The sequence below is a fragment of the Cucurbita pepo genome, chromosome LG07, assembly GCF_002806865.2.
Source record: "Cucurbita pepo subsp. pepo cultivar mu-cu-16 chromosome LG07, ASM280686v2, whole genome shotgun sequence".
Taxonomy (NCBI): domain Eukaryota; kingdom Viridiplantae; phylum Streptophyta; class Magnoliopsida; order Cucurbitales; family Cucurbitaceae; genus Cucurbita; species Cucurbita pepo.
Window position 1 is genome coordinate 3,227,673 of NC_036644.1, and position 12,073 is coordinate 3,239,745.

Sequence of the window (12,073 nt, forward strand, 5' to 3'; positions counted from 1 at the left end):
TTTTTTTTTTTTTTTTTTTTTTTTGTTCTTGCTTTCATCATAACCTCTCTATGCTTTTCGGTGCTCTCTTCTCTCTCTCTCTTACTTTTTGCCATAAAGGTGGAACCCTAAAACTATGAGAGAGAGAGACACACACTAGAAAATAAAATTAAAAATATAATTCCTCCAATCCCAAACTCTTTACTATTTACCTTCTTAAAATAATCTTCAATTTTAAATTCAAAATTTTAAAATATATTTATCGTTAGTATATGAACGTGAGATTTCAAATGAGGTACTAGAGATCTCGTACGTCCAACCACCCACGATGCCTACAAAATGCTCCCCATGCAACAACCCATCCGCTTCAAATTTCACTTGCAGTTTGAGAGCATAGTATACAGAGAGGGAGAAACGGTTTTTTTTTTAAGTGAGACGTCAACGATATCGTTCAATGGAAGACTAACATGTCGTAGGATTCATGTTGCTCTATGGTATTTTCTTATCGCTGACAATATGTGAGTTATATAGAAGATTGAGACGATAATATTAATTTTTATTTTTATTTTTTTACCTTCATATATTAATCATAAAAATATTTAAGTTTTTTTAATAAAATTAAGCGTATTTTGAGTAATTTTTAATTTTACTTGGTCGGTAAAGGTAAAAACTCGGGATTAATTAACCGTCTCAATCTAAACCAGCTTTTAATCAAAAGGGCACTAGTAACTCACGTGTGACGGAACGGGGTAAAAAAAAGAAACGCCATTATAAATCACGTGTACGGAGGCACGACACGTGTGGGGGCTGATTTTAATTTAATTTAATTTAATTTAATTTAATTTGGACGCTGTTGGGGTCTCAATTATTGAATCCAGCCTTAGATTTTGTGTGTGTTGGGTGGGTAGCTTCATTGTAGGACTAATTATATTTCTAATTATTTTATTTATTTTATTTCTTCTTTTTCATTAGTACGGTTAATTATTATTGTTCCTCACTTTAGACTAAAGTCTTTATTTTCTTTAAATATCATCATTAAAGAAAATCTTAATATAATTTAATTCATATTAAACCAATCCAAATCCAAAACTTACCTATAGTTAAATAAGGGTATATTTGCGAGTTACATTGGTCGGGGAAGAGAACAAATCACCATTTTTATAAAGGTGTTGAGACTTTCCTCTAGCAGATGCGTTTTAAAGCTTTGAGGGAAAAGCCTAAAGAGGACTCACGGTGAATCTGGGTCGTTACAAATAGTATTAGAGCCAGACATCGGACGATGTGTCAGCTTTCTCGTTGTTCTCTGAAGGGGGTAGACACGAGGTGGTGTGCCAGTAAGGACGCTAAGCCCTAAAGAGGGGTGGATTTGGAGGCGGTCCCACGTCGATTGGAGGAAGGAAAGAGTGCCAGTGAGGACGTTGGGCCCCAAAGGAGGGTGGATTATGATGTCCCACATTGTTTGGAGAGGAGAACAAACCATCTTCCTCTAGCAGGCGCGTTTTAAAGCCTTGAGGGAAAGCTCAAAGAGGACAATATCAGCTAACGGTGGATCTGAGTCGTTACATAGGTTGAGTCGGGTCGTGATATTTTTTTAAACCCAATTGAAAGTCAATAAGAAAATAGGATAAATTTAGTAATTAAGAAAGAATTAAAAAGTACCTTTAAGCCTAACTTTTGTCAAAAATGGTTAAAAGTGAAAAGGACAAAAATGGGTAGGATGATCATGAAGGAGGGAAAAGAAAAATAAGAGAATAATTGAAAATATTGGAATAAAAACCATTCGTTTTTGTCGTATTCCATCATATTTTTCGTACCATTGATTTTCTAGTGAACAATTTGTTTGTAATCAAACTATAGATAAAATCCTTCTCGAGTCAACGAAAGGGTGAGTTTTTAATATGAACCAAGAGACATCAATCATACAATATACTTCAAGAAAGATGCAAAGAAAATATCGTTGAAATTATCATAACCTATTTCAATTCATGCCACGTTGAAGAAGAATGAAGTTTCATGTTATAAATTTTGGGTAGACTACAATTTAGAGTTATTGTACGTTCTATTTATAAGTAGACTTGGAAAATACAGTAAAAGTAGCACGTGTACTTTTCTTTAGTCAATAGCTAAGTTTCTTTACAATTCTATATAGTTTAAGTTGCATGTAGAATCATTCAAGCTCGACATGATCAATCTTACTTGTAGAGTGATTCGAATCTCAAGTAAGCGTTCTTGCGTTGAGATATTTGATGAACAAGAATCATTCAAGCTAGACGTGATCGATCTTGTTTATGGAGTGATTCGAATCTCAAACAAGGTTTTTGGCTTGATCAGTACGTAAGAGAACAACTCATTTAGTTTTCCATAACCGAGTGAAAATTAAGATCGGAAATGAATGATGAGCTACGGGTTTGATTTTTATTTAAAAAAGAGAAAAAAAAAAGGGGGAAAAATGAGATGAATGCGGGGGAATGCATAATAATGATGATAATACATCAAAAACGTTGAAATTAGTATTAAATCATTACTCTTGACTCCATTTCCTCATCTTTTCTTTTTATTTTTCTAAATTATAATAATAATAATTATTATAATAATAAGAGGGGTAGAAATAAAGAAGAAAATAATAAAATGGTGAAAAGAAAAAAGAAAAAAAAAAAGAAAAAAGAATGATGACGGTGGCATGGTGGGACCCACACAGTGGAAGAAGCGGTGGAAAATTATGATGATGATTGGGGTAGGACAGACCCATCATGTGCACGTGTCCAGCCACACACATTTTCCACGTAATCACTCAAATCCTTTTATTTATTTATTTATATATTTATTTATAATATTTACACATATTATTCGCAGTAATGTGTAGAGATCGTGTGTAAAGAAGTACTATATTATTTATTTATTTATTTATTAAAATTTATTATGTTTTTAAGTAAATTTGAATTTGAATTTTGTTTGGAAACCTTTTATGGGAAGGAAAGTGATGGTTGAAATTTATCCCAAAAAAAGAAAGTAAAAAATGGTTAATAAAGTGGAGAGAGAGAGGGAAATGATTGTGATTTTGTTGGTGGGCTTCAAATATATATGTTGGGCCCAATGACTTTTTTTTCCAAATTATTTTTATTTTTATTTTTATTTTTTTCTCCCAAGAAAGTGAGGGAAAGTTGAAAGAAAAGGGTGAGAATTAGATGGATGCCACTCCCCCACATTACTTTTTCTTACACTTATTCTTTTTGCTTCACAAAAATTTATTTTAAAAAAGAAAAAAATCATTTTTCAGTTCTCTATAATGGTATGATATTGTCCACTTTGAGCATAAGTGCTCACCGCTTTGTTTTGGGCTTCCCCAAAAGGTCTCACACCAATGGAGAGAGTATTTATTGATTATAAGTTTAGGATCATTCCTTACATTAGTCGATGTGGGGCTTTCATCTAATACATATAATACACCACAAAAAATACAAAAATTTCACGTTCATCTTATAACAAGAAATAAATTTTTATTTAAACCGAGAATGAGAATGAAGTGATAATAGATTTTTTTCTATTGTTAAACAGGGCTAAAGACGAAAATTATATTATCTATTTTCATTTTCGCCCCGCTCTCCCCCACCCCACTTTACATATATAATTATCAAAACTAAGACACCAAACTAATTTATTATAATTTATGATGTATGATTTTTGTGAGTATGTTTTTACATTTTTTTTAATAGAAATTAGGTTTAAAAAAAAAATTAATTTTTAGATTTGTTTTTTTATGTAAAATAAAGTTCAAAAACGTCAGGATGGCCGAGTGGTCTAAGGCGCCAGACTCAAGTTCTGGTCTTCGAGAGAGGGCGTGGGTTCAAATCCCACTTCTGACAACACTTCATAATTTTCTTCGTTTTTCTTTTGGCTTGTCCCGTTTGATAACCGGACGACATGACGATCACATTTCGTTCTTGGGCCTTTGGGCCATTTTTTTTTACCAATGAGCTTAGCCCACTACGACATGACGTCTCTGTTAAATGTTAAAATGTAATTTATTTATTTGCAAAGGGAAAAATATAATTTTTCCATTAGATTAGTCTATTAATCAAAAGCATAAGATCTAAAGTTACATCAAGGCCAATTCAATACCCTAAATGATTATTATTTACATTAGATGAAAATCAAGATGAATTATTTACCATAGTGCAATATATATATATATATATATATATATTTTTATAATAGTAAAAGAAAAGAAAGTATTAATATGTTTCAATGTTGATTGCAGCTGTTTATTAAAATTTAAAAAAAAATTGGAAAACCCACCAATATAAATTGTTAAAAACAACCTCTTTTGTCTTTGTCATTTTATGAAAACACCAAGTTTGGGGTTTCCGTTCACCACGGCGACGGCGACTTTATACTCTGATTTGTGAACTCCACACGGCGGTTCTCCAGAAGAACTCATCCTTANAAAAAAAAAAAAAAAAAAAAAAAAAAAAAAAAAAAAAAAAAAAAAAAGAACAAAAATTAATCCAAAAAGTTAAAAACTAATGCAGAACAAGAGTTAGATTAGTAGTCGGATCCATCAACCAACGAGCTTGCTTTACCGTCTCCCCTGGTTCGAAGCTATCAAGGAAACAGTGATAGTCGATCAAGCTTCGTCGGAGCTTTCCGGGTCCAGAAACTGGTTCAAATCAGGCTTGTCGGAAATGGGTTTGGATTGGCGTTGAGCAGCATGGTGGGCAGCGGCGTCGACTCTAGCACCGACCTCAATAGCTCTTCTGCGTATTGAAGAAAGGGAAAGATCGAGCAGCTGGTGATTCATGTCCTGTAAGATCAGGTCCGGGAAGTTACGGCGGGCGGATGGTCCTCTCAGGTAAAACACCACCGTGTCGTAGGCTCTGGTAGCGCTCATGGAGTCTCCCGCTTCATTCATAGTACAACTGTGATATCCCACATTGGTTGGGGATGAGAATAAAAGACCCTTTATAAAGATGTGGAAACCTTCCCCTAGCAAACGCATTTTAAAGTCTTGAGAGGAAGCCTGAAAGGGGAAGCCCAAAGAGAACAATATATGCTAGCGGTGGATCTGAGTCGTTACAACAACATCGACTGGATTGAATTCCTTGCGTAAATCCCATAGCAAAAATGAAAAGACCAAAAAGACCAAAAAGACCAAAAAGAGAAGACTCAAAAGGGGTTAGACTGGGACAAGGACGGGAGGCCTCACCATTTCATAGAGAAAGGTATGATAATATTAAATGGTGACCGACCAGCACGAGTCGTGGATGTTAGAAACTACGACTCTCTACAATGGTATGACATTGTCTACTTTAAGCATAAGCTCTCATGTCTTTACTGTCCAAAAGGCATCCTACCAATATAGATGTATTTCTTACGTATAAATCCAGGATCATTCCTCCCAATAATCACACAAATACAAACAGGGCCGACAAGGAACCCAAAGATGTTAATGATTAGACGAAACAATAAGACCATATTGAGAGAGAGATCAATAATGGGTTACTATTTTTTGTATGATGAGAAGAATCATAGCATATAATTTCATTCATTATAAGCCATTGTTCGAGCACAAAACAAGTGGGATTAAAACTTAGATATGGTATACTTTGTTACATAAATTTGAATGAAATAGCTTCATATATAAGATTATAACAACAATCTAAATATTCCAAATATAATGATCAACAATTACAGTATCTAGTCAACATGAACCATCCAACTATGCAGAAACCAGAATATTGAGACTTCAAAATGAATTATGAATTCTGTAACTACCAAAGCAATTGAAGGAAGAATATCAGCCTATAGCAAAAAATCCTAACAAGCAAACAAGATGATAAATTATTCTCCCCCCTCCCCAAGCAACAACAACAGTTAAAATGGATGTAACAAGATGATTATTGATCCTGCTAAACTCCTAACCCCGGCAGAATAAACATAAAAGGGTACAAGAAAATCATGATTCTAACCTTGAAACAACTATTAAATGACAACAGAAACATCTTTGTCGGCCCTGCATCAAGCTATTCGACATCCACACCTATTTTTGATCCTTGAGCACCACTGCTGCAACGCTTTTCAATGATTCTATAGCCTTCAGCAAATCAGATTCAGAATGGCCAGCAGACACCATCAGCCTGATTCCTACTGGTAATCGACATTTATCAACCGTCGATCGTTTAGAAGTCGCAACAAATACAGAGTATTCCTTGAGGGCCTAGAAACACACAAATCTTCAGAATATATGGTGAAAACAGTAAGTTTGTATTAGAGATCAGGTTAAGTTACTTACACGTTCAGCAATGTTTTCAAGGAGTTGTAGATCAATTTGTATTGACCCTGTAGATTTCTCTAATAAGAGAAAGACAATGGGTGATTCTTGATTGCTTCCTAGTTTAAGGCCTGGTATATCTGACAATCCTGCATTTTCCCAAGAAAATGAAGGGTTTATGTTGCATGCAGCATGTATGCCTATCTCTTATCACAATACCAGCAGCTGAATTGATATTCAAGACTAAACAATACAAAATATTCTAAATAGTGAAAGGAGAACATAAAATCTTAACATTTATTACTTTTGGATCAATAAGACTATCTTGAACGTCAAAGGAAGGCCCATATAATAACTTATATAGGTCTTTAGAAGGAAAAAGGAAAAAAACTTATATAGGCATTCTCTTTGACGTTTAATAGTAGGAATCCTGTGTTAAATAGATAAATTAAGGTCCTACACACGATTAGACATGAGAACAGAACAAACCTTGCCACAAAATAGCTATGTTCTTTTTCAGCTTTGTTAACAGAATAGGATTTTCCTCTATAAGATCTATGGCAGTAATGGCAGCAGAAGCTAAATATGGGGGCAATGAAGCAGAAAAAACATAACCCGAACTGCTCAGGCGCTGCACAATTAAATACAACCAAATTAAGTACTCAAAGCTGTAGGAATGATAACTGCAATCAACTAAATTTGTCAAAAGATTTTGGGGAGCAATAGATAAATTTTATTGATCAAGGTAAACAAAATGGAACAAGATGCGGAGAAACATGAAGTTTTTTTAACCATCAATTGACAATACCTGGTGATCAACGACTCTAGCGCTTCCACTGCAGAATCCTCCTTCTGTAGCCAACGCATGCCCCATAGCGGCAGTTACTATATCTATCTTATCCACCTGCAACATGAAACAATCATCAAGAATCTAAATCTACTAGCAGACAAACCTAAAAATTCTGTTTATAAACATACAGAAACCCCACAGTGTTCTGTGAGACCTCTTCCAGTGCAGCCAAGTACGCCAAAGGAGTTGCTCTCATCCAATATAACACGAAATCGATACTCCTCCTTCAATTTGACAATCTCGTCCAATGGTGCAATTTGACCAGAATTCTACAAAATTAGAAGTAAAATGTCAGAAGGTTTTGGACAAGCCAATTATAACAAATGATAAATTAAAAAGAGAGAGAGAGAGAGAGAGAGAGAGAGAGACAGAAAAAGAAAAGAAAGGAGAGAGAGACACAGAAAGAAAGCATAAAAAGCTCTAAAGGAAATCCTTTAGTGACACCAAACTAGCAAGATGAGCATCTCAGACAAATTCTTTAAATTATATGAAGATCACCATCTTCACATAGAAGAACTGTGTAATGTTAGGATCATGCTACATCCAACTTGATTTCAGATGTATACTGTAAACACAACATCCAAATTTAATGAGTAGAACAACCTGGTACACTGCTTCAACCACAATATAGCGTCGCAGTTTCTTAGCTCTTTCATTCCCGACAGTGATTTTCTCAAGAGTATCTCTCAAGGATTTCATATCATTGTGCTTGAAATATACAATTGTGCTTCTGGATAGATATAGCCCATTTTGTATTCCCCAATGAACACCCTCATCCCTGCCAAAAGAAAAAGGAATTGCTTTACTCTTTAACACAGTCTTAATCTGCAATCAGTATTTACTCCCACTGTAAAATAATAAGCAGAAGAGAAATAACAATATAGTTGGACCCAACCCAATCTAATAAAAAGATATGAAGACCAAACAATAACAGCATCGTATGCCGTCATAGTACACGGCTCCTAAAGGTAACCCTGTGACATATGGATGAACTCATACAAAAACACTACTCAGAAAAGGAGGGGAAAATGGACAATAAGCTTTCCAATAGCCTTATCAATATTCATCCAAATTAATTTTAAAAAATCCCATTGAACTTGAGCCAGAATTCAGAAAACTAGTTAAAAATACACTATATTTCAGTCCTCTTGAAACCATAGATAAACACAAAACATGTTCATCTTCAGCCCAAAAGAATAAAAGAAAGAGAAAATGTACTAATGTTACTTTTGTCAGAGTTACTAGAAAGTTTCTATATACTGATGTTTTAAACCGAATCATGTTGTATGATAAAGGTGACAACACAACAATAATAAATAACAGCACAGGGCCAATTACCAATTGCCTAGTGAAAACAACATATATTAACTTTAAAACAAACTAAAAATTAAGCAATTATGGTACTCACACTACAATGACATCTCCTCTTTTACAAAAAGCTGGAATTGCACTAAACGTAGTAGAAAGTCCATAAGAATACAGAATTGAGTCTGGAGTTCCCAAAAATTTTGCTATTCTGGCTTCACAATCAAGGTGTACATCTGCAACCATATAAAAAACAGTCATGTAATGCAAACTGCCGCAGAAATCAGTTTAAATTCAATACCCAATCTTACCAATTGTCCCATAAAACCCACGAGGACCACATGAACCTACACCATATTTCTCCAATGCATGTGTACATGAATCCTGAGGAAAACAATTACTGTTACTAGTTCTAAAATGCTAAGAATCTGTGCACATTTTAATCAAAATTGCTCACGTACAAGTAACTTCTCGTGGCCTATCAATCCAAGATAATCTGCAGATGAAAAATTCACTACTTCTTTTCCCTTGATAATTGTATGCGGTCCAGCAGAACTGGATAAATGAAATTTGTAAGAAAAATCAGAGAACAAACTATTGAGAAAATAAATAAGAAATTTAATAACTTATCAGTAAAGAGTTAGAATTTGGCATAAACGAATCACAAGGACAGCTTAAACCTCAATAAATTGAACAACAGTAAATTATAGAATTCTATTGTTTTTTTTAAAGTATTATTACACAAGAGTTAGAAGTTTGCATGGTTTACAGATGGAAGTACATCGAATGGGTATCCAAATAAGAAATGGTAACTTAAGAAATTCCCCGCAAAATAATTTGCAGTCCGAAAGTAAAAGCTCTAGTCACCTTTCCAACACTGGCGGTTCATACAGCATCTCTTCTGTGAGTGACGGGATAAGTGGCTCTGGAACCCATTCATCACATAACTCATCTATTTCCTACAAGGATCAAGCATAATTATAAGAGAAATTGTGCAATGAAATGTAATGGAATACCAAGTACATATTAAATCACCATAAAAATAGAGGGAAACATATGTACAAGATAGAATGGCAAAAGAACGAAGACAGAAAAACCTTATAAAATGAAAAAGACAAATCAGATACAAAGAGAGTTAGAAGAGGTCTCTCTTTTTAACCAGAAAATGATATTTAGTGCAAGAACTTTCAAGATTAGTACTTCAAACGTAATAAAAAGAAAAGACCAGACTACAAAATTTAAAAAAGAAATCAGAGGCCACTCAGAAACCGTTCAAATTTCAGAAGCATTATAAAAGAAAGTACATTACAGTCTTAATGAAAATAATAATATATCTCGTTTACAGCTAAACAGAAAAAATGCAATAAGCTTTGAAAAATAATGGACTTGAAGTAAATAAAGAATCCTTGAACATTCATTAAATAATATTATCATGGTAGCGAGAATCCATCACTTATCGGTTGGGAGAAAAGTTCATATAATCATTTAAACCCAGTTATAACTTGCTAAATCTAGTTTTATCAAAAGTTAAGTTTGTCTTTTCACATATATTTACTACGTTATATTAAAATCATGATAATTTCTATCTCCCTTCTTCCTTGTTACTCTAATAGTTGATTTTTTCTTCCTTGTTAATCTAATAATTGATCATTGTTGTTGATATTCGGTATGGGTAATAATAACAGAAAAACCAATATGAAGATGGATTGATTTCAGAAAACTAATAACCTGATGTTTGCAAGACTACAAAATTAATAATGATGGATAAAAGGCTATGTTTTTTCAATTGTTCAAACTTTATATACCATTATCTATATATGGCCCTCTTGAACTCAAATCTTAGATCCACCACTGCCAGCCTAACATCTATTCTCTACCAGACAAGAACAGCGAATCCAGCTACTTAATTCATACAAGCATAAAGGAATCATCACATTGGAAAACAATCATGCCTTCACGTATGTAGCTATTTACATTTGACAAGGGCAATAACGATTTGTAATTTGGAACAACTGAAAAACCTTCTTTGTTAAGGGCCGCTTGGGGGGCTTGTAACTCTTCTGGGAAAGGAGAATAATTATAACCACCAAAAGAAGAACCTCCACAAATAAATGTCCTTCAAGAAAGAGGAAGAAATGAATAATTCACCTAACAATTGAAACATAGAAAACAGATATAAACCAAGTTCTTTGAGCTAAAATGATACCTCCAATGTGCACACCAAATATAACTGCCCGAGCAGAGGGAGCATCAAGAATCAAGGTTATCCAGTCTAATGTAGATTTCACTACACTTGAAAACATCGATTCCATTACTATCCCCACCTGAATCTAGTGTAACACTAAAAGTTTGAACATCAATTGGACGCATACACTTGCTTCATGCTTAGCCCAAATACCACAATTCACAATCCTGCATTGTTCATTTTTCCTTGTTAACATCATTAGAAAAAAAGTGAACCCTGCTAGTAAAGCACTCAGATACTTAAAAGGTGAAAATCAAAGGTTTACTTGGTCCGGAGAAATGGGCCAAGAAGTGAAAAACCCCATTTCTCAGCAATCAAAAACCGAAAATTCTGCATGGTATCGTACTGAAGCAATCAATGGCATGTCAATAACTTTCAAAGTGAATTGAGTAACAGGAAGATTAAGATGGGTAACGGATCTAAAACCAGAGTGACCCTAGGCTAGCACCGAATCAGCTCAAATCTCACACCGCCGTCCACACATCATGGAGATATCCGAGGAAATAGAAACCGAACAAGANAAAAAAAAAAAAAAAAAAAAAAAAAAAAAAAAAAAAAACAATGAAATTACCAGATAATTTTGGAGAATAGAGAATCATAGAGCCACGATTGACGATGCCGAGATGTGGAATTTTCTCTCGTCGAAGATTTTGGAAAAATAAATCGAGAGAATGTGCCAAATCTGGAGAGTGCACGTAATTAAAATATGTAAAATTAATTTTTTTTATTCTTTAATCCCCGTAGCCTTTACCTTGTTTATTCTAATCGTCGAACTTCAAAATAATAATAATTAATAAATTTGATATCTATTTATTATCTGTTCAAAATAATTTTGATTAAAAATTTAAATATTTCAAAACTTTCTTAAAAGAATTGATATATATATATATTTCTTTAACTGTCAAATCTATGCCATTTTATCTTAAAATCAAACACAAATTTTTATAATTTTTAAAAAATAAATATTAAATCCATTACGCCGCATCTCAACGATCTCGAAGGCACGGTGTTCATTTCTAGTAGAATCTTTAGATATAACCAAAAAAAAAAAAAACATGTACGAAATTTGATATTTCTTAATTGACATGAAAACATGTACGAAATTTAATCTAAATTTGAAATATTTAAATATATAAAAGTTATATTTTTCTTTAGCTTTTTTTTTTTTAATGTCAACCGAGCGTGGACAAATGTCGTTATGAACCACAATATGGAATTATGCTAGTAAAAAAAAATGGTTTTTAATAACTATAATTAATTACTCAATTAATTATTTAATTACACAATTAATTGATTTTAATTAATATATAATTAACTATATTAATTAAATAATCTATTGTCTTAATTATTTTAAATGTTACTATAAATTCTTTTTGTATTGTTCTAGTGATATTATTCATCCATAATTTTAAAAATAATTTACTAC

General features: G+C 33.2%; 2 protein-coding genes and 1 non-coding gene across 4 annotated transcripts; 1 reads left to right on the forward strand and 2 right to left on the reverse strand.

Moving 5' to 3' along the window:
* Positions 1 to 3,758: 3,758 nt before the first annotated feature.
* On the forward strand, positions 3,759 to 3,842 carry TRNAL-CAA. The gene has a single exon. It is a non-coding gene; the product is annotated as a tRNA-Leu (tRNA).
* Positions 3,843 to 4,470: 628 nt separating this feature from the next.
* LOC111798149 (ethylene-responsive transcription factor RAP2-1-like) lies at positions 4,471 to 4,950 on the reverse strand. The gene has a single exon (XM_023681140.1). It carries the CDS (start codon positions 4,886 to 4,888, stop codon positions 4,604 to 4,606), a length of 285 nt encoding a protein of 94 aa, XP_023536908.1. The 5' UTR covers positions 4,889 to 4,950; the 3' UTR covers positions 4,471 to 4,603.
* Positions 4,951 to 5,594: 644 nt separating this feature from the next.
* LOC111798150 (long chain base biosynthesis protein 1-like) lies at positions 5,595 to 11,356 on the reverse strand. 2 transcript variants are annotated; one of them, XM_023681141.1, is made up of 13 exons: positions 11,219 to 11,354; positions 10,609 to 10,814; positions 10,424 to 10,518; positions 9,270 to 9,361; positions 8,864 to 8,957; positions 8,714 to 8,786; positions 8,506 to 8,638; positions 7,701 to 7,875; positions 7,226 to 7,366; positions 7,056 to 7,151; positions 6,737 to 6,878; positions 6,269 to 6,396; positions 5,595 to 6,193 (listed from the first exon to the last, which is right to left on the reverse strand). In XM_023681141.1, exons 2-13 carry the CDS (start codon positions 10,712 to 10,714, stop codon positions 6,017 to 6,019), a joined length of 1,452 nt encoding a protein of 483 aa, XP_023536909.1. In that variant the 5' UTR covers positions 10,715 to 10,814; positions 11,219 to 11,354; the 3' UTR covers positions 5,595 to 6,016. The 2 variants fall into 2 exon arrangements, 1 of the variants encoding a protein (XP_023536909.1); XR_002815663.1 differs by lacking the exon at positions 6,737 to 6,878 and having other exon boundaries at positions 5,760 to 6,193; positions 11,219 to 11,356.
* Positions 11,357 to 12,073: the final 717 nt, after the last annotated feature.

Excerpts from the sequence above, each read along its gene's own strand:
- LOC111798149 (XM_023681140.1), bottom strand. The coding sequence starts at position 4,888 with ATGAATGAAGCGGGAGACTCCATGAGCGCTACCAGAGCCTACGACACG.
- LOC111798150 (XM_023681141.1), bottom strand. The coding sequence starts at position 10,714 with ATGGAATCGATGTTTTCAAGTGTAGTGAAATCTACATTAGACTGGATA. Across the intron at positions 10,519-10,608 it reads ATTTGGTGTGCACATTGGAG|GACATTTATTTGTGGAGGTT; the intron begins GTATCATTTTAG and ends TCTTTCTTGAAG. Across the intron at positions 7,876-8,505 it reads AGAGGAGATGTCATTGTAGT|GGATGAGGGTGTTCATTGGG; the intron begins GTGAGTACCATA and ends TTCTTTTGGCAG.